At 34.8% G+C, this 26,597-nt stretch overlaps 1 protein-coding gene and 2 long non-coding RNA genes across 13 annotated transcripts; 2 read left to right on the forward strand and 1 right to left on the reverse strand.

Annotated features, from left to right (window-relative positions):
* The first annotated feature begins 2,165 nt into the window (after nucleotides 1–2,165).
* Nucleotides 2,166–6,867, forward strand: LOC145042934 (uncharacterized). 7 transcript variants are annotated; one of them, XR_013680817.1, is made up of 11 exons: nucleotides 2,166–2,259; nucleotides 2,381–2,527; nucleotides 2,612–2,671; nucleotides 2,803–2,939; nucleotides 3,466–3,628; nucleotides 4,123–4,523; nucleotides 4,615–4,772; nucleotides 4,917–5,396; nucleotides 6,183–6,231; nucleotides 6,567–6,594; nucleotides 6,656–6,867. XR_013680817.1 is itself a non-coding variant. In XM_078991459.1 (11 exons), exons 2-6 carry the CDS (start codon nucleotides 2,525–2,527, stop codon nucleotides 4,123–4,125), a joined length of 318 nt encoding a protein of 105 aa, XP_078847585.1. In that variant the 5' UTR covers nucleotides 2,166–2,259; nucleotides 2,381–2,524; the 3' UTR covers nucleotides 4,126–4,523; nucleotides 4,615–4,772; nucleotides 4,917–5,396; nucleotides 6,183–6,231; nucleotides 6,567–6,594; nucleotides 6,656–6,867. The 7 variants fall into 7 exon arrangements, 1 of the variants encoding a protein (XP_078847585.1); XM_078991459.1 differs by having other exon boundaries at nucleotides 2,612–2,765; nucleotides 2,825–2,939; nucleotides 3,466–3,508; XR_013680821.1 differs by having other exon boundaries at nucleotides 2,612–2,765; nucleotides 2,833–2,939; nucleotides 3,466–4,523.
* Nucleotides 6,868–10,292: 3,425 nt separating this feature from the next.
* LOC145042959 (uncharacterized) lies at nucleotides 10,293–12,578 on the reverse strand. 4 transcript variants are annotated; one of them, XR_013680829.1, is made up of 4 exons: nucleotides 11,896–12,578; nucleotides 11,368–11,726; nucleotides 11,230–11,288; nucleotides 10,293–10,631 (listed from the first exon to the last, which is right to left on the reverse strand). It is a non-coding gene; the product is annotated as an uncharacterized LOC145042959 (long non-coding RNA). The 4 variants fall into 4 exon arrangements; XR_013680828.1 differs by having other exon boundaries at nucleotides 10,293–10,673; XR_013680827.1 differs by having other exon boundaries at nucleotides 11,230–11,726.
* A 2,689-nt stretch (nucleotides 12,579–15,267) lies between these two features.
* On the forward strand, nucleotides 15,268–16,929 carry LOC145042974 (uncharacterized). 2 transcript variants are annotated; one of them, XR_013680837.1, is made up of 4 exons: nucleotides 15,268–15,724; nucleotides 16,108–16,339; nucleotides 16,424–16,587; nucleotides 16,677–16,929. It is a non-coding gene; the product is annotated as an uncharacterized LOC145042974 (long non-coding RNA). The 2 variants fall into 2 exon arrangements; XR_013680836.1 differs by having other exon boundaries at nucleotides 15,270–16,339.
* Nucleotides 16,930–26,597: the final 9,668 nt, after the last annotated feature.

A 26,597-nucleotide genomic window follows, 5' to 3' on the forward strand; every position in this document is an offset into this window, starting at 1 on the left:
ACAAAGGAGAGTGCGGGAACCAATAACTACTCAAAGCTAAAGAGGTAAAGGAGTGTCTGAAACCCATGAAAAGCAAAAAGGATTTCAACGAAAAACGGCCTCTATAGCCTAGGTGCTGAAAGATTTGACCATTGACATAATTCTTCGGAAACAAGAATTATGTTTAATGAGGTTGTAGATAGGTTGTGATAAATGGGTTAGATGATCAGATCTTCAAATATTATACTGATCATGGTAGGCAACATATGCTTGGTAAGGTTATTTCACCTACCAATTCATGTTGATGGCCCCTTCGGTTCTTCTGTAAGCTAGATTGGTTTGCTTATTTGTTTTTTTGGTTGTGTGAGTATTCATTTTCTTTATCTCGACTAATACCGGCATCGTGTCTGTGTTTATGTATGATCCTTTTGTATCAATCACATGAGATAAAATCAGATAACTGAGATGGTATTTCGTGTGCATTCCGGACCATTCCGAAAACAAAAAAGGCTTTTTTTTTCTTTTGGATATGGGCTTTTTAAGTTAAATTAGAGGTTTTTATGCTAAATATGATAAGAGATTTTGAAAATATATTATTTCTTTATGGGATTGTTAATATGTTTTCCTTAATTTTGTTATTTGTTACCATTATTTTATTACTATCCAATATATAGAATATATTACTGTTAATATGCTTTTCTATGTTATTATTATTATTATTATTATTATTATTATTATTATTATTATTATTATAATCGGTATTGATTTATATACATATGAAACAAATATCATAGGTAATGAGAATAGGTAATGAGAGTCGTATTATTTTATTGATTGTTATTATTTAACAAATATATTATAAGTTAACTAAATGTTGTTAGCATGTTTTTTAAGGGAAAATTACTAATCTAACCAAATTCATTAATAACTTATCATTTTTTAGCCAAAAATTAGGACTTATTACAAAATAGCTATCGAAACCGTAGGTGGTTAGAATGGCATACTGTTTCGTTCATTTACCTACTGTTTTGATTTTAGTATATAATTTTTTTTTTCATTTTTCATTACGAAACATGGTCTAGTATTTTCTCTGAGAAGGTGTTTCCCAAAGAGTATATTAAAAATGATCTACTGTCTCGTCTAAAAACCTATGGTTTTGGGTTTTTTTTGGGTTTTTTTACTACTAATTCAGGTATTTTGACTACTATATCGTACCTAGTATATATTAAAAGAAAAATCTCTTTTAGAGTAAAAGTTAGTGTTTTTTTTTTCATCAAAAAAAAAAAGCAAAACAAAACAGTAGACCATTTTTAATTTATTATTTGGGAAACTGTAGACTTTTCAGAGGAAACAGTAGACCATTTTTTCGTCTACGGTTTCGTAATGTAAAATGAAAAAAAAAAAATCATTATATACTAAAATCAAAACAGTAGGTAAATGGGCGAAACAGTAGGCCATTTTAACTACATACGATTTTGATGGCTATTTTGTAATAAGGCCTAAATTTTGACTAAAAGGTGATAAGTCATTAATGAATTTAGTTGTTTTTTTTTTTTTTTTGGAACGGCAAATACCAAGCGGAAGCCCGGGTTCAAGCTCCTTTACAGGGCAAACCCTCACCCTTTTTTATGGGATTCCAAAAGAAAATTCCCCATGAGTGGCCACCAATGAGAGTCGAACTTCCCACCATACCCCTCAATGGTTATAAACCCAACACCTCTTTCCCAGCTGCGCTGGGCTTCATTGGTATTAATGAATTTAGTTAGATTAGTAATTTCCATTTTCTTAATATGGATAAAATTTGACGTATTAATGTTTTTTCAACGAAATATAAATTAAACCTAATAAATATAGTTAAAAGTAAGTTTATTAAAATATAAAATGTATTACATTAAATTCTACTTTATCTCATTCATAAATTTTACTCATTAATATATATATATATATATATATATATATATATATATATATATATATATATATAAAAAAGTTGTGATAGATTTCAACAGTAAACTATTGAAATTCTATCCAACTATGGTCCCTCTAATTTTGTTACCAATTTTCTCTCCGTTTTAATTTAATTAGAGGGGGTTTTTTGTAAAAATTTTCAACGGCTTTCAACGTGTCCAACGCTTGATCCTTTATTCGTATACTCGGATCTACGTGTCAATTAATGGATATTTCTTTTTCTTTCCTTAACTTCTTTCTCTTCCGTATCTCCTTCTTTCTTCTTTCTGCTCCCTGCTGTCTTTCATCCACATCCGTCTTTCTCTCTGTAAGGTAAATTTTCACATACGTTCATCTTATTTTTCTTGTTTTCTCGTATAATTGGTTTATAACTTCGGTCGTCTCACCTCTGCTACTCCAGACCACCATTGATTTATCCTCTTTACTTCAACAGGGAAACAACAACGTGGTCGGATCCTTGGTGGTATATCTACTTATCGACTTAGTTTAATCCCTCCGCTCCTTCTCAATGTTTCCTCCACCGCATCTCCCTATTTGCTCTACCTTCCACTGATTGTCGTCACAGGAGTAACTTCAGATGGTAGTGTTTTGTTTATTTCAATCGCGCTTCCTTCTACGTATTCACTATGTTTTCTGCAGATAATTTGGGGTTTTTTTCTGGCAGCAAGGGAATTTGCTTGATGGTTGTAAGAGGATTAATCTATTGCAGAATACAAACACGCAGGTCGACTTCCACGTTCTGCAACCACCGCCATTTCTCACCCTCCCTTTATATAGTCGATCTAACCCACATACCTTATTTGATTTGAATCCATCAGGTATAAATTTATAATTTGATTTGATTTTTGGTTCCAGGTTTTATAGAGACTTCATGTAGCAATTCAGGTACTGCACAATTTGATGAAGATCAAGAAGTTGAAATCTTGGGATAAAGTACGAGCTGCACCCGATCGGTCCGTGGTCTGGGACAAGCTGAGATCAAGCTCATTTGAGTAAGCAATTCAAGTTTTATTTTTCAACTAATTAAAAAAAAAACATTAGATTGTTACTTCTATCATAATTAATCAAATTCCATCAATGGAATTGGGAATTGAAGGATTTGGAACCTAAATGAATTAAATTATGTCATGCATTTGGTTGGGGGAAATGGAATGGAATTCATGTGTTTGTTTGTGTTTTTTTTTTTTTAGGTTTGATAGGTTATTTAGGTATTTTTATTAAGGAAGAAATACCAAGATCTAAGTGCGATAGGTTTTACGATGGAATTTTGAAACCCATTGGCCATGGAATTTTGTGAATTCCTATGGAATTTAATTTTGTACCTGATCACAACCAAACACAGGATTGGAATGGAATTGAATTTCAATTCAACTGTAACTTTACTTTGCTATCTCTTCTAGGGATCTTAGTTTCACAATACAAGTTTAAAAGATGCAAAGTTCTTAAAAAGATGTCCTTTTGTTTATTATGACAACACAAGTAATTATCTTTTCATCTTTCTCTTTTTCTATGTAACAGATATACAGCTTCAACAAATTTAGACAAGTGTCACTGCTGGGAGGTTAGATATGTCAAATGACACAATAAGGCATACAGTTTATCCATCTATTAGATCAATTGAGCCTGAAAATAATGTTAAGTCATTTTCTCAAAAAACACATGCTCAACCTTACAGTAACAGGTTTTAATTTTTACCACTTGCTTCTTTCCTAAATATCAAAAATCCATTTTTAAGTCTTTTTTAGTTCCATGATGTTAATTTGGCATATAATGATATTAGATTTGTTAAGCTGTATATTTTATACATTTAAATAATAACTAAATTATTTATGGGAACATTCACAACTCAAAGGCTTCATAGTGAATTTCTGGTTTCCATTTGTGAGGACTTTGAAGCCTTCAATTGATTGTGAAATAATTGTTTGATTGTTACAAGATTTATCTTTATTATTGTTCTTTTTAAATAAGCATACTTTCAAAAACAAGCAATTACAGCAGCCTACTATCATTTTAGGACTTTTTGAAACTCCGGAATTTGGAAATCTAACATCCACATCATACTTTCTTTTGACTTAAACTTGATTTTGATAAGGATGCTGCTATTTATTTGGCTAATCAAGATGTTTGAATTTTTTAATATAATTTGAATTATTGATTGACGATGATCGATTTCAGTAAGGAATAATGCCAATGGACAGGAAGTCAAAGTTTCTTGAATCAGAGTATGTATGAGATGGTGATTAACTTCTACATATGTTCTCAACTCAAGTGATGTATTTGTTCCAGCAATCTCAGGGTTTTTTTTATGCACTGTTCGGGGCCGGATCCTTGGTGGTGTATCTACTCATTGACTTAGTTTAATCCCTCCACTTCTTTTTCAATGTTTCCTTCACCAATGGTTGATGCTTTCAGTTACCAATTTATTCTAATTTCTTTACTTTCATATTATGATTCACTTTGTTGTTTTTAAATTTTTTGGTTTCTTCTTCCAAGTTTCTCATTTCATGGAATTCAACAGAAGGGGAAAATAATACGATTTCTTTGTTTTCTCTTTCCTTCCTTTCCAATTTCTCAAGGTGTGGTTTTTTCTACTTTTCTTATACTTATTTTTTATTTGTATTTGATTTCTTCCTACCATCGCCTCCAAATGTTTTCACTCTTTTTCAGATGGTGTTTGTTGAAGCTGATCTGTTTGGGTTGGCGTATTGGGAATGTTTACCAACTGAAGTGGGGAGGAGGATTGGAAATTTAATAAGTTGATTGTTTGGAGTTGTTTACCTGTGTCTAAATTTAACTTTGGTGATATTTTGGATATATTTTATAAGGTATGCTATTTTTTTCAGATTCCAAAGGAAACCGGGTAATAGATTAATGTGTTGTATGCGTTCTTCTTTTTCTGTGATCAATTTCCTTTCCTGCTCATAATCACTATCATAAATGTTGATTATGTTGATGGTGTGTTCATACAGGTTGTTACTGCGTATGATTGGAAAATATGATGTGCACAATTAAATATATATAGATTACAATGATTTTCAGATGGTGTTTGTTGAAGCCGATCTGTTTCGGCTGGCGTATCGGGGATGTTTACTCATTCAATCTTAATAGAGAAGGAATTTATAACCTGCTATTTGTAATTTGTTGTTGTTTTGAAGTTTTTGGAATTTCTTTTACATTATTAATGGAATATATTTCCTCTTTAGAGACGCACATCAAGTGCTCGACAAAATGTCTGATACAAACACCACTGCAAAATATGTGACTCCAAATAGGGGTTCGTTGTTGGAGCAATCATCTTATGTACAACCAGGTTGAAACCCTCGCGTCTGTTGTGAAGAAGTACTATTTATTTACTTACTTCCACCTATAATCTTCGATGTTGTATACAAGTGTTGGAGAGAGATTGAGATTGATGGCCCTCTTCCGGACTTCAATTTTATTCCTAGCAAGTAACTTCACGACCTTCTTTCTTTTTGATAATTTTCGTTTCTCTTTGATGGTGTTGGATTTGATCTCAATTTTTCATCTTATTATTATGATTTCCTTTTGGATCATCTTGAAATTGATACTTGAAAGATGACAACCCACGTGGGTCTGCTGGTTGACTATACAATTCCAGAGATCTCATCACAAAAGTAACAAGAAAAAACTATTTTTTTCAAACTCCTATAGTCCAATTGAATGCTAAGGTTTTTTTATAACAATTGCACATGTTCTTGCTAAATTGTGATGTTTCCTGCACTTTCCCGTTATCCGAGATGTTTGGTCTGACTTATTTTTTTATACATTACATAAATTTATATAAAATTCATTCAGGTTAATAGGAAACTTAAATGTTTAAATGACTCACTCTAACACACACTACATATTTTTTTTTATAAAGGCTCATAAAAATATGGTTGGATGGGAACAATCCTTGTAATTAAGGTTTCCCCTGTATCAGCAGAACAATTGGAGAGTTGTTCCATTACACTGATAAACCTGAAACTTTGTATGTGCTTAACAAAAGTCAACCACTTGACATGTTAAATAGAATAATTAGTTTTTACTGTTTTGGTCTAATAATTAGTGACCGAATAAATTGTGGTGTTTATGTATTTACACCCGAAATCTTTACTGCAATTCAAGGTGTTTTTGCACAACGAAAAGACAAAGATTAGTTAAAACTTATAAAAAACTACAATATAAATTATTATGTTTTTTTACATGAATTCTGTTTTTTTATTGCCTTGCAGCTAATCTGAGACGTCAATCTAGCTTTGACGCCGTACAGTCAGCAACAAGGTACTTCTTTTTTAATTTTTTTAATTTTTTAATATTTTTTTATTGTTTTTCATTTTTTTTAATTAATGACACAATTAAGTAATTTTATAGAGGAGAAGTTTGGTTTCAAACCCTAGTTCAAACAGGAGTATATTATGCTATAGCATGACCAACTTTAGCTTCATAATAAACCAACCGAATTGATATTTCTCTTTTGTTTGGAACCCACATCCTGTTCGTACAAATCCATTGAACCAATGTTCGAATTTGAGCAAATAAAAAGTCTCATGTGGATTAGGGTTTATTGAAAGGTTAGGAGGGTTTCAACCTTTTGATTTATTTATTTTTTTAAACAGGGGAACATTAGATCCATTGAAGAAACAGGTATATGATTCACTGTTTCTTCATTGATTTCTTCAACTGAAATACTGTTTTTTTTTTTCAGATTTGTATTATTTTATGGTAAATTTTCCAGATTACTTCTCAAAAGTGTTGGTATAGCTCAAAGGGTTCTTATAAATCCTAGCCAAAGTACCGAAACGATATATTGGAGATGGGTATCATCATCCAAAACTATATAAACACATTTCAGATTAATATTTATAATTGTATCTTTTTACATCTGATGTGTTCTCTAATATATTTTACTTTTGTTAATTTATATTTGTTACTACTAGATGTTGCTCTCCAAATTACGAAATTACCCTTGCTTGGTTAAGCTCGCATGTTACGAAATGAGATGATGAGTGGTCATGGTTATTGATAAATGGAATAATAATAGATTGTTTCTTTTTACTGGGTTTCATTGTTTTTTTAAAATGGATTACTTTGCTTTCATTGTTTTGTACCCTCATGTTAGTACCGAGGGCCATATTGTTTAAATGAGTGTCCATAATACATTTTCTCTTCAATTCTTAAACTACCCACTAGAATTTGGATTGTAGATTGCATTCTACTTTCATTTAAAACTACCTGGATATAAGATTGTATTTTCATTGTTTTTGAAAATCTATTCAAATATAGCATTGTACTTCTTTTGGTAGCATGATCTATCATTACATTTCCATTCATCCGATTGATGGAAAATTACACAGAATAGCAACATCTTTAATTTGGATACCAATTTATGCAATGTACTTCATTATTTGTCTCACAAAACGAACACATTCCGCCCCGCGCAACGCACGGGTAACCCCTCTAGTTATAAGTAAAGTTTCTTAAAATTATACTTGTTTTGTGCAAACAAATGGAACCTTATGCACCAGAAAGGAAAACATATTTTTATTTTTGGCTTTAATCAGTCAATATTCTCCCCTTTTTTAGGATAATATAGATGCCTTGTCCTAACTTTCCTTCGGGGGCCTTCTAAATGGATTATGGATCTGATAATAATATTAGCAATTTTTTAATCTACCCTAATAAATAAGAATAATTTTGTCACATGTCATTCTCTCATTCAATTGGCCACATGTCATTTTTTTATAATTTTGAGATATATTTATTTTCCACTTGTCATTTATTTTATTTTTCATTTTAGTATTTAGTATATCATTAATTTAATTTCCATAAATTAAACCTACCATAATGACTATTAACTTCAAATTTGAAATTTGAAATTTTAATTTCAATTTCAAATATGGTTACAGTTTAAACATTTATTTTAACATATTGTTACAATTAACCCTTTTAGTATACGAGTCTGACAACTAAACACATAATTTTAATTTATTAATTTTTCACGTGTTTTTTTCTCATAGTTTTCACTTATTTTATATTTCAAATTAAAAAAAAAACCTTATCGTTCCTATTTAAAATTTTGTTTTAATCAATCCATATAATATACGGGTTTCACAACTAGTTTGTTATAATACAATTTCAAAACAAAGAATAATTAAAGACCATGAAGAAGTATATCATTTAACAAATAGTTGGGTATTTCTGCACATATGATACATCCATTTCCTTCATCTATACAGTAAACAATTACAATAATATCCCAAAATATAACACATTTTTCTCTTTCATAATTGGTCATAATCCATAATCAGTGAAAAACGAAGACTTCCCCCAACGTCATCTAATTGGGGTCAAATAAAGAGTCATAATCTCAACCTTTTTGACCATTTTATGGTAACTGCAAGGGCTGATGCCTATTTTTTGACTTCATTTATGTTTCATGCACTTTCAACTTTCAAATTCATAGGCGTTAAACTAATCTACCAATAGTGTTTAGTATCACGGAATCATGAAAGGAATGAAATGGTTTATTCTATGAAATGAATGGAATAGACCAATCCTGATGGAATGTGTGTCCCTCCATTTTGTTTAGTGGTGGAAAATCAAACCATAACTACTATATACTTACTCATTAAAGTTCAAAATTTTAAATTTTTTTTTCATCACAGTATATATAATATCAGTAAAATTAATGATAATCCATCCATTATTGAAAGTATATTGTTTGTACTAAAAATAACTTACAATGTTGTAATAAGAAATGAAAGTAGGATGCTATAATAAATAAATAAATTCAAAGTGTATTGTTAAACTTTCAAAAACAAAAATGAAATTATTTAGTATTGAGCCATATCTAGTCATACTTTGTATTGTGATAACTAATTTTTTTGTAATGTTTTGATAAAGCTTTTAAATTCTTCCTAAGGTTGTTATATACGAATGCCTTTTTTGTTTATGGTGTTGTCATTTACACAATGGTGCTCTATTTCTCCTTTCATAGGTGATATGTCAATAAATTTTTTATATTTATGATTTTTTAGAAAATTTCCCCGTATTTTTAAATCAGTTTCTATTATTTTGTCAGAAGGTTGTAGTAGGGAACTACCAACATCGCAAGAAAGAAACATGATGAAGTTTCAAGTGCTTCACACCCACTACAAGAAAAATGATTTACAGTCACACCAAAAAAGTGTGACCATATGCGTATAGTGACATTTTATTTTTTCACTAAAAGTGTGATGGAAGGTGACGCCATCGTATAGGTGTTATGGTCACTTTAAAATGTAGTGTCCGTATGATATGAAAAAGTGTGGCCGTATTATAAATGTGTGGCTATTAGGAAGAGAATTTTGTTGCTAAAATCAATCATTTTATCCAATATTGTGGCGTTAAACTTTTGGTAGACACATTTATTTTGTAACTGTAGTGACTATATATCACCAACTTGCGACATGCATGTTGTTTCAGTGTGACGTTTTACTAATAAATAGTCACAATTTAAAGTTTATTAAGACTATTGGGTATCTTTTGCAGACATGTAATTACGGTGAACATGACCATATTCGCTAAATGGTCACATGTACTTAATTTCATATGTGGCGATTTGCTAATAATTAGTCACAAAAAGAAGCAATTTTGGTGACTATTGCATATCATATAGAGACACAATTAAGTGAAACATGATCATAAGTATTATAAAGACACATTTTGTTAAAATTACGGATTTAATATTAGTTTACGACCATATTTGTTTTATTTTTCATGACCGATGTTATCATTTAGACATATAAAATGTTGTAACTATGACTATTTTATATTATTTCGACATAGAGAATCAATTACAAAATAATTGTAACTGATTTATAGACACAAAGTTGTTGCAAGTGTGACCAATATTCCAATTATTACCATAAAAATTGGTTATTAGTATAAACTATTTTATCATTTAGACACGAAAACGTTGTTGAATGTGACTATTGTTGCCATTAGTGTTCTGTCAAGACACATAATATAGATAAACATGACTACTATCTTCCATATGGTCATATTATTTGCATATTTATAAGTGGTTATTTTATTTTCTAACAAAAAAAATATTATCTAAGCATGACCATACATGAATTTTTTAGTCACATTGTTATTGAATTTAGTGAAATGTGATATTTATTTGTCACATCACTTTTTTTACGTTGTTATTATTTAATTCATCGTCACAAAAACTTTATATTTCGATATTATTAATAACTGAAATCCAAATCCACACAATAAATTCGTAATTAAAATACCCAAAAATAAAAAATTATACTAGTTGCAAGTATTAAAATATGGTAAATAGAGCAAAAACATCATAAACCAAAACTTGGATTATAATCATATGAAGAGAAGTATTACATTGATAGAGTATATAATAATAGATATTATAAACCATTATGAACATTAAAATAAGCTTTATAAAGATATGGATGGCAATGATAAACATAATCTCAGATTTAATTTGCTCAGTGAAAATAAAGATGTTTCTTAACGATGGCTTCAAATTCTTACTTGCACCTCCAACCAAAATTATTTTGCTCATAAATAATCAACAAACTACATCATCAGATTTGATCTTCTTATTGCTAGATGCATCATAATCGTTCCAGTTTCTAATCAATCTTCTTGTCATAGTCATTCCTGCACTTGCACTTACAACAGACGAAACACGTGTTCTTGGTGATCATACAAGCCTTGTAATAAAAAATTAGTAATCAAACACGAGAATTAACAAGATTCACAAGTGAAAACAAATACAAAATTTTTTTGAGCATATACGTGACTTTTTCCTATGTCATTTCTTCTTGTAATCAGAAGCAAAATACCAAGTTTAGACAAACCCTAAAAACTCCAAACACTTGAACAAACATTATATTATTTTTCCAACTATCACAGATAATCATAATCAACAAAGCTTTAATAATTATATGATCACAGGACATCATTATTTTAATCCTCAATGCTCAAAAAATTAAGAATCACAATCAAATTTTGGTTATTACCCTAAGTTGATTGCTTAGAATTACTAGTAATAACTTTAAAAGCAAATCCAAACAGCCCTAAATTGATAAGTTTAGGGAAAAACATGAGAGCAACATTTTTTAGATAAAATCTAAAAACATGTATGCCAATTTAGAATTTTGGTTGAAAGCAAATTTGATGTGCAAAAACCACATATATATATAATAAATAAATGCCATAGCTTTACTTATAATAGAAAAACATGTATAGAAGAAGAAAACTACTTACAAAGAGGCCGATGAGGAGTGGTGGTCTCAAAGAAACGCATCTAATTCCAAATGTAGAAACTGCAAAAAAAAACCATCAAAATTAATGATATAGGACAGAAATCAAGAGTTAGAAGGATAGAAAATATAAGGTACTTGCAATGATAAGCCTTCCACCAGTAGATGACAACTGCAACTCATATTCTGATCTATTACCAAAAGGGCATTTATGTCTTTTTGCATAGTAATGAAGTAATATAAAGTAATGAGTACTGACCTTGACTTGCTTAATGAAAGAAACAACACTCAACATTCCACTTCTTGATAATCAGACCAAATTAAAGCGTTATAAGAAGAGATTTAGGGATTTAAAACATAATAGGAAGATATAAATCATAATTAGAAGAGATATATCTCTGCATCTACAGTATTGACACTTCCCTTATGCATGATTTAGATCTTTAGCAAGCTCATATGTAATCAATACCAATCGAATGTAGTGATTGCATGTAATCAAACCTGAAAACAAAAAGAAATTCCTCAACATTTTTATATCCCCTTCTTAATTACAATTGAGAACAAATTTATGGAAAGACTTATCAAAAACATCATAGAAGATCAACTCCTAACTTATCAACAAGAGTATCACCTAATCAACAATCTCAAATAAAACATGTTTAGGGCTTACCTTTACACTCGATTATAGGCTTCTAAGCTCTTGTACCGTTGAGATGAAGACCCAAAAAAAACTGAGAAAACAACAATGGGGATATGGGGCTATTTAGTGAGAAACTCACCGAAAAATGTTTTGATAGGAGACGGAAGGAGCCTAATGGCATCGATCCTGGAATTCTTAATTCCATCTAAACTCGATTCGTGATCCGACTTGGCACCTTATCCAGATCGACGGTTTTATATTGTTTTCTCCACAAAATCGTCAGTACCTTGATTATGAAGAGAAGTTGTTCATACTATTTTCAAGCAGCCAATAGAGGATGAACAAGGGTTAGGGGAAACACGATCGACGATATGGGCTAAGGCGCTATGTGGAGGAGCCAGGGTGGAGGGACGGATAGGTAACGATGACCCCATGAGAGAAAAACGAAATAACGAACCCTAGTGGTTTACATTATGTTGGGGGTAATGGGAATTTGGAAACCTGAGCGGTATGTGAGTTGATTTTCAATATTCAGGATTGACATCTTCGATTGTCGATAGCAGACGTTTGGATCGATGGTGCAATGGAGAACGCGATTGGAATTTCCGATATCCCTCATGGCCTAAGTGTTTCAACATTGAAGATAATAGATATTAGGTTTAAAGAGGAGGGAATTACTAAATCTAAAAATTTTCACGTAGAGGGGATCTGAAACTTTTGGAATGGAAGAATGAGAGAATAAACCAAAAATGAAATTTTAATATTTCTATAAAAATTGCAAATAAATGATTTTTTCTTTTATAATTTTTCTATTTTTTTTAGAAAGATAACTTTCTTATCCAGGGTTTCCGGACCGGTTTTAATTTTTTCATAAAATTACAAATAATTTTTTTTCATTGATAATATTATCTATTGTTTTTATTATTTAAAAAATAATATCTATGTTTTTATTTCTATCATGAAATTAAAATCTAATATATAATTATTTTGTTATAAGTTCTTTATCCATATGTATGTGTGTAAGTGTAAATGAGTCTGGTTGAGGCCAATCCATATCCATAAGTCATAACCCTAATTTATAATCCCGAGACATAAGCCCTAAATCCTAAGCATAAGCCATAAGCCCGACTCCATAAGCCTTAATCCTTAAGCCCTAAGTCATAAGCCATAAGCCATAAGCCATAAGCCATAAGGACTAAGGACTAAGCTAACTATAAGTCATAAGCTCTACACCTTAAGCTTTAAGCAATATGAGTTTAGCCATAAGCTTTAATCGCTATTTTGTAAGCCTTAAACCATAACCCATAAGGATTATGGTATGTCATTTAAGAATTATGGCTTATGACTTAAGATTTATGGTTTATAGTTTATTGCTTAAGAATTGTATCTTTTGGATTATGGCTTGAGACATATGGATTATGGCTTATGATATAAGTCATAATCCATAAGCCATATGTCATAAACTTTAAGCCCTAATCCATAAACTATAAGCCAGAAGCCTTAACTCCTAAGCTATAAGCCGTCAAACATATATCATAAGATATTTTCATACAAAATAGACCTGAAGCCCCAACTCATAGGGCATAAGCCATAAGCCTTAAGCCTTAAGCCCTTCGCCCTTACTCACAAGCCATACACCTAAGACATAAGCATAAGCCTAAGTCATGACCCTTGAGCCATAAGCCATAAGTCATAAGCCACCTATCCATACCTACAAACCCACACATACACCCTACCCTATTACAAATCCATATATCCACCCACCCTACCCAAACCCAACTTTACATACATGTATACACCCACACACACCCATACACAATCTTCCCATATTTGCCAAAGCACGCCCACCTACACCTATACCCAATACCTACCTCATACAATCGACCTTCACCTACAAACCCACACCAACACCACTCCATATAAAATTTAATATTAATAATCTATATATTCAAATAAAAATATCAATATATTAATATGATAGGCTTTGACTGATATTAACTAGAACCAACTAGCCCGACCAATTGTCTTTATTCGTAATCAGTTAATGACTTTCATCTGATTAATCAATCACTAAGGGTAATGTGGGGATGTAGGTATGGGTGTGTGTGTGTGTGTATGTGTATGGATTGGGTTGTAGGGGTGGTGTTGGGTAGGATATGTGGTATGTAGATGTGAGCTAAAGCCTAAAACCCTAACTACTAAGCCATAATCCTATACCCTAGACATGTATCACAAGCCACAAGCCTCAAGCCTGAATGAATAAGCCTTAAGCCTAAATCCATATTCACTAATATATAAATCTTAAGTCAAAACTCATAAGCCATGATGCATAAAGCATATGTAAATCTAAAGCTATAAGCCCCAATTTTAAGCCATTAGCCCTAATTTTTAAGCATAAGTCATAAGCTCTCAGTCATAAGTCATAAATAAAAAGTCATGATCCATAAGCCATAATTAGACTAATTCATATGCACTAAGCCTAAGGCCCTATGCTTTATGCCCTAAACATAAGTCATAAGCCCTCAATCATAAGTCATGATCCATAAGCCATAATTGGCCTAATTCATATGCATTAAGCCTTAGGCCCTATGTTTTATACCCTAAGCCCTAAGCCCTAATACCTAAGCCCTCATCAATAAGAATTGAGACTTAAGTAATTAATCATCAACCATAAGAATTAAATCTAAAGGTTAGGGCTTAGAGCTTAATGCTTAGGCTAACGAGAGTAGTCACCACCAACCCATTAGAAAAGTGCTGCCAGCTCAACGCCACATAAACTCCACTACAAGCTTATTACCAAACCACTAGCCTTTTGAAATGATCACCAGTCCAAATTATTTATTTATTTATTTTGATATTAAATTAAATAAAAAAAATTTAAAACATAAACCTTAGCATATCACATGCAAAGAAAATGGTCAAAAAAACTTCTTCATCCGTCTCCATAGCCACTCCACAACCAAGCCACTGGACACTGGGGAAGTGTTCACACATGACTTGGTTGTCCACCTTAGTTTTGACGCGTATTTTTGGCACCCATTCTAGATAGCCTTGATGCTTAGTGCTTAGGACATAAGGTTCACGGCTTATAACTTAGAGCTTAAGGCTTATGACTTATGGATTGGGGTTTTTAGTTTACATTTTTCAAAACCCTACCACACAGTAGACTAAAACAACATAAGTAAACAAGTAAGAATTTTGATAGTTTTTCTCTACATTGGAGTTCAAACAAACCATAGGAAAATCATATATATTTTTTCTATTTTATATAATCAATATTAATTAATATATTTTTTAAATTCTATTATTAATCTAACTTTTTTTAAGTATATATTTCGTTGATACAAATTTTCACCAAAAAATTAAGATTGCCACACTTATTTTTCATTTCCCTCTTCTTTCTTTATCAAACTTTGCACTCTCCTTATCCTAATCGTGTTACCTCACCAGTGACAAACTCCCTAACCTTCATTGGCGAATGACGTCTACCCCCACGAAACCCCTTACGTTAACATCCCTTGTGGGTTGTCGCCACACTATCGACCTACACTGCCGCACATCTCAAACATCGCCGTCCTCGATACCAATTGAGATTCCATCTCCAATTTCAAGCAATCGTTTCCACTTGCCCTTATCCCAAAGACGCAAAACGATCTCACGACTCTCGTTGTTCTTTTGATTTCCTTCTCTATTGTTTCCACTTGCTAATTAAGTTCGAGAGTCTGAGACGTAGAACAGGTCTGACAGTATCAAGCCCTTTGACTACACCTCGTCGCCTCCGCCTGAAGCACCTCCGCTTCCAGGTCCTCATGGCGCTTGCTCATCTTGTTGTTCTGAGCTTAGTTATGCAGATCCGACGGTATATTGCCATCGTTTAGTTGTGTAAATTCACAATTTCACAGATTTACAGCTTCACAAATTCATGGTTTCACAATTTTAATGAATTTTGTTTTCATTGATGGATAGTTCTAATCAAATTCGTTTTTATTGATTGAAAATTTTAAATGTTTAGCATCACAGATTCATAGAGATTCTTGTTCACACGGTATTGGACTTGTCTCATCTGTTTCCCCTCCTCCAGATGACCCCTCGGCTGTCATAAATTCTGCTTAATATTGTTAATTTTTTTTCCTAATACTGTTAAAAAAACTGCAATATTAAAGTTATCAGCCAATGAAGAGTTTATATAACCGATAATGTTTGAAATTTGATTATTTATATGTTTGTTTGTGTGTTGACTAGTGGTTCCTTAAAGAGATAACTCGAGATATTCATAGTGCAGATGGGGAATGGAGAATAATTCTGTTGAGATACTTCAATCCTATTGGAGCTCACGAGAGTGGGAAACTTGGGGAAGATCCCATTGGGATCCCAAATAATCTGATGCCTTACACACAAAAACTAAGTAGTTGTTAGAAGATTACAAGAGTTGAATGTTTATGGTCATGATTACTCTACAAAAGATGGCAGTGTTGTATGTATCTATCTATTCTTCTTATAGCAACATACTACTTCCTTTAAATTGATTTTTCTTATAATTTTTTATTTATCTTTGCAGATCCGGGATTACATCCATGTGATGGATTTAGCTGATGGTCATGTTGCAAGACTTAAAAAGCTAGAGGAATTGTGTTATATATTTTATGGTGGTGGTTTGCAGGGCAAAATATGTGATAAAATGATTATTTTCGTACTGAATGTCATGGTATTCTTATACGTATGGTATGTGTTTCTTAATGTCATGAATTACATTTGTAGCGATTATATTTTTCCTTCGTTTAGCATATAAAGATCTTTATTTTTGTTTGTAGAAGGGAAAGGCCAAACCTTGATCCTAGCGTGACGTGGAGAATAAGAAAATGACAAAAAAATGACGACATACATTCCTTAATATCTTTTTACCATATAATACCATCAAATTTTTCTGGTGTAATATTGTTATAACACAAAGTCAAATTTTTTCAATTTTTTACTATAATGGTGGATGACATGTTATAACATAAACTGCATATTATAGCAATGTACTTTCGTTATGCAATGTTAGACAAAGTTGTATTCTTTTCATTTATTTATCATACTTTTCTGTTAAAGAAAGTTGTATTCTTTTCATTTTTTAATGATGTATGATCTAGTGCAATTAAAAAAATAGATTACAAAAGGGCAATTTGGCCCTTTCTTATATAGTTATTTGTTTTGTTTTTATTTTTTTTTAGTTTTTTCATAAATTGTTTCTGACTTTACAAAATTGTCATTCAATTTTTTTCATTAATTTATACAACAACCCTTTAATTGCAAAAAAAAAAAAGCAATGTACTTTTGTAAAATGCCATGATTGAACTTTTTGTTCATTTTTTATTCTGCCAAATGATATCAAAGATAGATATGGTCAAATTTAAGAGTCTTCCAAATACAATAGTACAACCAGAATGAACATTACATAATTATAGTAACATATTCAATGAACGACCCATAATTATACCGATAAGACATTATTGTTCTTTTATAACTATATTTGCATATAGACACATATAATAGTTGTAATCGTAACTAAATGCCACCTACACACACTATTTGCTTCTTTTTAAAGCCAATTCATAATATTTTGACATACTGTCACACCCCAAAACCAGAACGGCGGAAACGTTCTGGTGTGGATGACGTCATGTCAAGTATTACAACACATGCATTATAGTAATCAAAGTACAATAAAACATTTCATTAATAGTAATAGTTTACATGGTTTACATTACAATACATCAAAGTAATACAAGTAAGTATATAGATGCAGCTTGGTACTAAACTGTCTTCGACAGAAGCTCCTGGATTGTACCTGTCTAATGCTGACCTGAGAATACAGGTTATTTGAATAGCGAGTATCAGCATTTTTACAAATGATGGTGAGTTCATAAGCATTTATTGACATTTTATTCAAATAACTTTATGTAAGTGGTAGTTTTCAAGTATACAGTGAAATAGAGTCCTTTCCAGAAAATCCTATATTTTCTAATTAAAAATCAGTCTTCTACCAAGACTGGTCAGAGTTATGTGGTAAAACATAGTTTTCCCTTAAACACTTTGATTATCAAAATACGGGATTTGCTTTTTAAGAAAGTCGAAGAATATCAGGGAAAATAACATATGCCTTAGCAGTGAGGACTGTTGACTAAGGCAAAAGAATCATAGACTCCAGGAGAGTATCGAATGAACGACACGCCTGACTCAGTCTAACAAAAGAGACACAGACCCCAGACGATACCAAATGAAAGGTACAACTAATAAGGTCTAAAACAGTGAACACAGACCCCATACAGTATCAACCGAATGATACGTCTAGCAAGGTCTAAAACAGTGAATACAGTGAATACAGGGAATACAGACCCCAGACAGTATCAAATGAATGATACGTCTAGCGAGGTCTAAAACAGTGTGACTCCGAGAGTGGGTTCCAGCATACCGCGTAAATTACTGGTGAAAAACCATTACCTTAAGGCCATGAATTGTAAGGTAATCTGGGATACTCGTAACCATACTAACCGACACAAGAGTACCTGACGCCCTACAAGCGTCTAGAGAATATGACATTTGTCACCCCTTGGCTTGGTAGGCCGTGGACTGTAGCTAGCAGTCAGGGTGCGGGGGTGTCAATCCCGTATAGATCTATACACACAATGTCCGCTCTCCCTACAGGAGACTCTGGTTACCAACTAGACGACGGAGAAGGCCGTGTCCCGAAGATGCATCCCTAATAGTGGGTAGTGTGTTTCCAATACAGTGTTGAACTAGAGGTAGAGACTCATCACTAAACTGACTAATGTAAACCCATATGACTATGCTTGCATACATAATATATAGTTAATGATCAAACGACCTTCAGACGGACATCCGATCCCACCAGACCACATCTCAACGAAGAAAAGGAAATAGGGCGAACAAGCCTTCCTAAGTCCTTCAATCATTATTTATATGCATCTATACTAGCACATGCATACTTTTAACTATGTGTAAGTGTTATCAGGTATAAGCGTATAATGAAGTGGAGACATTCTCAAGTATAAGTGTATCATGAAGTGGAGGCGTTCTCAAGTATAAGTGTATCACGAAGTGGAGGCGTTCTCAAGTATAAGTGTATCACGAAGTGGAGTCGTTCTCAAGTATAAGTGTATCACGAAGTGGAGGCGTTCTCAAGTATAAGTGTATCACGAAGTGGAAGCGTTAACTAAACAGAAATAACGCAGTGGTATCTTAACCAAGTGGAAGTATAAAAAAAACATAGACGAAAACTTTGGAAAACCTTTATATATTAAGAAAATCACGACCTGGTATTCCTTTGTAAAATAAGTTTGAAAATCTTTAAAAATCCTTTGAAAACCTTTCATAAACAAGTTTAAAATGAAACTTTGATTAAACATCATAAGTAAAAGCTAAACAAATAACTTATGTTTTTAGAAAACCATTTACAATGTCATTCTTGGTAAAAACAGTTAACAGTGTGGTAAATCCTTGTGCATGCGGGTTATCAATCACATGTGATTGCTATGATAACTGGCATGTTTAACTTGTATTGTAAAAACATTTAAAAGGTTCATTCAGGGGTATGAACTCACCTGGTGTAAGTGGATCCGACAAAGGCACCGATTGGGTGCTCGGTTTCAAATAAGGACTTGAACACACTTAGAGACCTATTTAACAAATGATAACATATGTTCACATACAAATAGTATATTTAATACTAATTAAACAAGTATACGCACTCTAAGGAGCTGAAAACACTTTGGTTAAGTGTTTGGGGTGTCCCGGGTTACATTTAAGGGCTTGAATGGCTTAGGAATGGGGTTTACTCTCCAAGAGTAAACTCTCCATAGGGTGTTTATGGCACTGGGACAACTCCCCATGAGTTTACGGCTGTAAACTCATGGTGAGGGGTTTCTAGGATGTTTAAAGGCTTTATCTTCATCGTGGAATTTTGCTAAGTCCAAAACTAAATTGTATGAGTGGGTTTAGGGCTTCTAAAGGGACCATATGGGAGTTTACGGCCCATGAACCACCACTATGGGAGTTCATGGCCGTGAACTCCTACCCTCTTGATTTTATGGAAGTTTAAGGCCCTTATTCCAATCCTAGTAATTATTCAAGGCTATAGGGGTGTTTGGGGTTCCAAGAGTGCACTCCCTTGGAGTTTATGGTCCAAATGACCACTCCTTGGGAGTTTACGGCCGTAAGCTCTTGGCTTGGCCATGAACTCTCGTGCACCCCTTCAAACTTTGATTTTAAGCCCTTGAATCATCCCTAGCATTTTCTAGTGAAGGTATAAGGCCAATTTGGGGGTTTAAACTCTCATTTGGTGAGGTTTGGGGGTGTTTACGGCCTAAGCACTTGCTTGGGCCATAAACTCCAATTTACCCCTCAATTCTTAGTGTTTAATTGTTCTAAACCCGAAATAGCATGTCCTTAATTTATGTCTTAAGCCTAAGGGTGGTTTGGGAGTGTTTTTGGGGCATTTTTGCAAGGATTAGAGGTGTTTACGGCCTAAGCATGTGCTTGGGCCGTAAACTCTCTTTTATTCCCTAAAACCTTGTGTTTTGATGTCTAAACACTCCTAGATAAATTCCCTAACTAGTTGTGACAACCCGAAACTTTCATCCTATGTAATTGGTCCGCGTATTGTCTTTAAATCTTGAATTCATCACCCTTTGTAAATCTTGTGGTTCCGAATGTGTGTTTTGGACACAATATAGTCTAGATATGGGTCTTAAGAGGTGTTGGAAAGTGTTTTGCATCATGAAATCGGATTAAACATACCAGAAGAGGTGTGTGCGGCCACACTTTTGTGTGTACGACCACACACCCATGTGTGCGGCCGCACACCCAACCGCACACCCTCCAGCCTCACACCCAAACATATATATAGCTGGGTACCTTCTTCATTCATTCATTTGGATACTCCTTACTCTCTCCCTACTTTCTCTATCTAAAATCTTGAACCAAAAACACCTTGAAGACCTCATATTTGTGATCTAGTTCATCTTCAAGCTTATTAGTGGTAAATACTTGAGTCCTAAGCCTTAAAACTCATCATGTTCATCATATTCATGGACCCTTGAAGGTGTATGGCCGCACACCTTCATGAAGGGGCAGCACACATTCAAATCTCCTTAGTGTGAAGAGCAAACACCTCATTTGGACTCACAAAGGGAGTGTACGGCCGCACACTCCTGTGTAGGGCCGCACACACACACTAAACGACCGCACACATTTGTGTGCACCCTCACACACACATCTGGCCGCACACCTTAGCCGCACACTCAATTTCTAGGCCATGCACTCACTCAAATGCCCACTTTTGGCCCTAAACTTGCATGAATCATTAAGTATGGATCATGAGACACTTGTATTCAGTAATGCCGATCCCTGAGAATGTTTATCCATCATGTTTAAGCATGAAACATCCTAGTTCTAACCCAATTGTGTGTCATCACATGATTTATAGGAACCATTGGCAATCAGGGCATCCGTTGACACTCGAACCTGTCGATAAACAGTGAGTTCATACCCCTTTAATGAACCTTTCAAATGTTTTGTATGTTTTAGGGGGGGGGGGGGATACAAGTAAATCATATATATTATGGAAATTAATACAAGTCAATTATTCATGTTACGGAAATTAATCACATGTGATTCACTATCCGTAGTTCAAATCACATGTGATTTACCACTATGTTTTTTTTTTTTTTTTTTTTTTTTTTTTTTTTTTTTTTTTTTTTTATAAAAAGGATTTTGTCTACAAAACTATTTTGGATAAATAAACAAGTTTCTAAATATTCACTTTTGACAAGATTTTTATTAAATAAATTCCTTATAAAATGTACCCACACTAATATATTTATATAAGTAAGACTTGAAAGACTTAGGACCGATAGCTCGCCTTATTTCCTGTTCTTGTTTGATTGTGGACTTAGGGTAGTTGTTATCCATCCGACTGTCGTTGATTTCTTAGTTATATATCATATATATTAGCGTTGGATACGAGTATTTTCATTTCATTCGAAGTTTAAACCACTAAACTGACAAGTCTCATACGTACTAAGTTAACTATAATAGGTATAGTTAAGGTCACTATTACTCGCTATAGCTACTACTCTACACCCTATAATACACACTATTATGATACTATACACTAATAAGAGAACACAATACGAGTTATACAAAAGACCACTTCGCTATAATACAAGAGAAAGCACTAATCAGGGGATAACACACTAATTCACTATGAGATACGCTATTCGCTACATACTATGCCCGGAGTTTTTTGACAGAAAGACGACGCTACATGTATAGATCTATACAGGGTAGACACTATTACATCCTGACTGAGAACCTCAGTCCGAGCCGTGCAGGCCCATGGATGCCACTATTTCTCTACACTATGCATGACCGTGAAGGTCATGGGGTACTCTATTACTCACACTATTAGTAGCATACAAGGAATACACTACATTCACATTAAAATACTAAACTAAAGGTTAAGTTAATATCCCGAAGTAACCAAGTATCTAATACTAAAGGAAGTTGGTACTACTATTATTGACTCCAGGCATAACTTACCATATTGCATTACTTATTTGAGAGTCACTATTATACTTTTACGATAAATGTTTTCAAAGATGGAAATGACATGTTTCTTAAAGGTTTTCATTTACAATGTATTTCTGGAAAATATAGGATTTTCTAGGTTTTACTACTACTTATGACTGTAAATTACAGCTATTCATACTATTGGTTCTAGAGCTCTTTATACAAAAACTCATACTAAAATCTTATGAACTCACCAGCTTTATGCTGATATTCGTTTTCAAAATAACTTGTATCCTCAGGACAAAGATAGACAATTACAGGTGCAACTTTTTGGGGAAAGTGGAGCTTACAAGATCCATCTCCTATTTTTGATTTACTTTTGATGTTGTTGAACATTACAAAACACACTGTAATTAAACTCTATGAAATGCAATGGTTGTATGTTTCTTGTTTTTACTATTATGCAATTGTGATGATACTGTACATGACGTCCTCCACCCCGAAACATATTCCGCCGTTATCGGTTTTGGGGTGTGACAGATTGGTATCAGAGCATTGTTTATAGTAAATCAAGTATATCAACCTATAAAAGATATACGAACTATAAACGCTTCGGGACTAAAACACCCTGACCAAGAATATATATTGTTAAGTATCTAAAAGATCTAACTAAGTATATATATACACACATCACTATAAAACACAGAAATCAGTATCACACTAGAACAGAACAAAAGTATTAAGATTGTTGGACAACGCAATTGGGCTTAGAGACATATAGTCACATTCGGGGTGATGTAGCCTGATCAACTACGTTTTCCTGAGAGTGACTAGCATGTGCCTACGTTTGGTTGTGGTGTTGCAACAAGTCTAAAACTTACCAACGCTACCAAAATAACGTTACCATAAGAATACTATAGGAGTATTATGTATCTCTAGAATATACGTATGTTATAACAAAAAGGGTCGTTACTAGTAGGACAATAGTTGCTAAGTGGATACACCATGATTACATGTGACTAGGGCGCTATAGACTCAGAATCTGAAGCCTTTGCTTCATTCCCTGTTCTTGTTTGATTGGGGGTCTGAAGTTAGGGTGGCTTATTCGAAGGACTATCTTGCTTTGGTTACATGTAATCGGTATGCACTACACAATTATTGGGTTGACTAATAACGATTCATCCTATAAGTATCTCAGAATAGTACGTCTATTAACCTTTCCCTTCCCCTTTCTCGTGTAGATAGCATGGCTGGCTTCCACCATCCCGGTGATCCGTACTTTCCGAACCAGGGCAATGGGGGATGGCTCGAAGAGGAGTCAGACGATGATCACCCGATCCCTTTGGATGATCATCATGCTGAAGGCTTCTCGGATAGCTCGAGCTCCGAACCAGAAGTTAACAACCAACCCCCTGAAGCCCCGAACCCTAACCCCCGTCCGGCATTTCAGGGTCCCACTCCTATGTGGGCCATATCCTTGCACCGTTGGAGCGAGGAGCAGGGTCAGCCTTTACCCTACAATGGAGACCGAAGCTTCTACAACATAAGTGAAGGAGGATCAGGGGATCAGGTTCTGCCCATCATGATCCGAAGGATTGCCAGGAATGTCAAACAGGGTCAAGCAGCCATTGGTCGAGTTGTAGAAGTGGATGCCAACTCGAATCTCAACACGATTCGCATTCGCCAACTCGAAGAAGCCATGGACAGGACAAGAAGGACCAACGAGGCTCTGCAGCATCAGCTGGCTACATCCCGAGCTGAAGTTAGGGAACTCCGAGCACGTCAAAGGGTTCAAGATCGACACCTTCAGGAAATTATGCGTCGACTAGCGGATCTGAGGGTTCGCCCAACCAGTAACCGTCGCCGGTATAAGACAAGTAATTACCTCACTCTTTTGACCAAAGGACTAGCCTTTCCTCTCAATGTTCCGTAGCTCTCTTGTCTGTAAATAATCCTAGCTCTAAAAAGCACCCTAACTAGACCTCTAGACTGCCAACATTTTTCCCTATGGTTTTATGTAAGACCTTCTGTTAGCTCAATTTTTCCTGAACTTGAATTACATCATCAATATAGTATATTGGCAACTAACTATTCTATTGCTATGACTCTCAATCTGATTCTAGGATTATGTCGAATTAATCCATGAAACACCCTATTCCTATTTCGCAATAGACTCTTACTATTGCTATCATTCCTATGATATTCCAGTAAAAGATGCCTCCACGAAAGCATCCAAGTAGAGGAAGACCAGCAACTCAAACCTCTCCTCCACTACCTCCTCCTCCGCAGTTCGACCCAGTGCTGTTCCAAACAGCTGTGACCGCGGCTGTGACAACAGCCATGGCCCAAATGAACTCGGGTGATGCGAGCGGTGGAAATTCTAGATTTCGTGAAGTCCACCAACGAGTGCAGGGATGCACTTATAAGGATTTCATGAACAGTAAACCTACCTTCTTCGATGGTACCGGAGGAATTCTGGCATTGTCCCAATGGTTCGAAAGAACCGAAGCGTTATTTGAGATGTGCTCTTGCCCCGAAGAGAGCAAAATCAAGTTCGCTACTGCTACCCTCACTAACAGGGCCTTGACATGGTGGAACGGCCATGTCAGTGCACTCTCCTTGGTCACAGCCAACGCCATGGGCTGGGACACTCTAAAAGATCTCATGAGAGGGGAGTACTGCCCTAGGGGCGAAGTTCAGAAACTTGAGGAAGAACTCTGGAACCTCAAGATGAAAGGGACTGACATAACAGCTCACACGGCCAGGTTTTGCGACTTGGCAGCTATGTGTCCCAACATGATCCCATCCGAAAGCAACAAGATTGAACGATACATCTGGGGTTTAGTGCCCCCGTATCAAGGAAACGTTCTAGCCTCACGCCCTACCACCTTCGACAGCGCCAAGGAATTGGCCCAGAGTCTGATCAACCACGAAATCTCTTCCACTCCTACAACGGCAACCACAACTACCACTGCACCGCCTGATTCATCTGACAGAAAAGAGGAAGCGATGGGATAAAAAGAAAGGCAAGAAAACTCAAACCTCCTCCAAGGACCAGCAAATCGTGGCGGTCCATGCTGCCACCACCCCAGCCACTTCAGCCGCACCAGCCCCGCCAAAAGCTTATAGCGGGAATCTGCCCAAGTGCCCTTTCCACCACAACGGCCCCTGCCGTGAATTGCAGTGTTCCAACTGCGGACGGAAGGGCCATACGGTACGATTCTGCAAGGCCCCTCCCAAACCTATTTCTCAAGTTCCGGGTTCGGGAGTGACCCCGACGTGTTATGGCTGCGGCGAAGCTGGCCATTTCAAAAAGAACTGTCCAAACGCTGCGAATGCTGGGGGAACAGGAAGGCTACTCACTATTGGTCACAACGAGGCGGTAGCGGATCCCACAGTAGTCACGGGTACGTTTCTTCTCAACAACTCTTATGCCTGTGTCTTCTTCGATAGTGGTGCAAAAAGAAGCTTCATAAACCAAAACTTTAAACACTTACTCAAACAAATCCCTCAACCACTAAAAGAAACATTCATCGTAGAAATGGCTAATGGGAAGACCGAAAGCTCTAATGAAATCTACATAGGTTGTACTCTCACATTAGATGATCACTCATTTCGAATCGATCTCTTACCCGTCTCTATCAAGAATTTCGATGTCATTGTTGGTATGGACTGGTTGAGTCTCCATCGTGCCGATATCCTATGCTCCGACAAATCCATTCGCCTGAACCTTCCGAACCATGAAACTCTATTAATCTATGGAGATAAACCCGGTACGAGCCTACGTATCATCTCTAGTATTCAGGCTCAAAAATATTTGCGTAAGGAATACCGCGCCTTTCTTGCTCACGTTGTCGACACAAGCCAGAAATCGAAAGATCCAAAAGACATTCCTGAAGACAGCCTTCCGAACCCGTTACGGGCATTTTGAATTCGTAGTGATGCCCTTTGGACTGACTAACGCCCCCGTAGTGTTCATGGACTTAATGAATAGGGTGTGTCGGCCATATCTAGATCAGTTCGTCATCGTCTTCATTGACGATATACTCGTCTACTCTTGGAGCGAGGAAGAACACAGGGATCATTTACGACGAGTCCTGGAAACACTGCGATCCAAAAAGTTATATGCGAAGTTCTCTAAGTGTGAGTTTTGGATCCGA

Source organism: Lactuca saligna, chromosome 1 (assembly GCF_052625555.1).
Source record: "Lactuca saligna cultivar CGN05327 chromosome 1, ASM5262555v1, whole genome shotgun sequence".
Taxonomy (NCBI): Eukaryota; Viridiplantae; Streptophyta; class Magnoliopsida; order Asterales; family Asteraceae; genus Lactuca; species Lactuca saligna.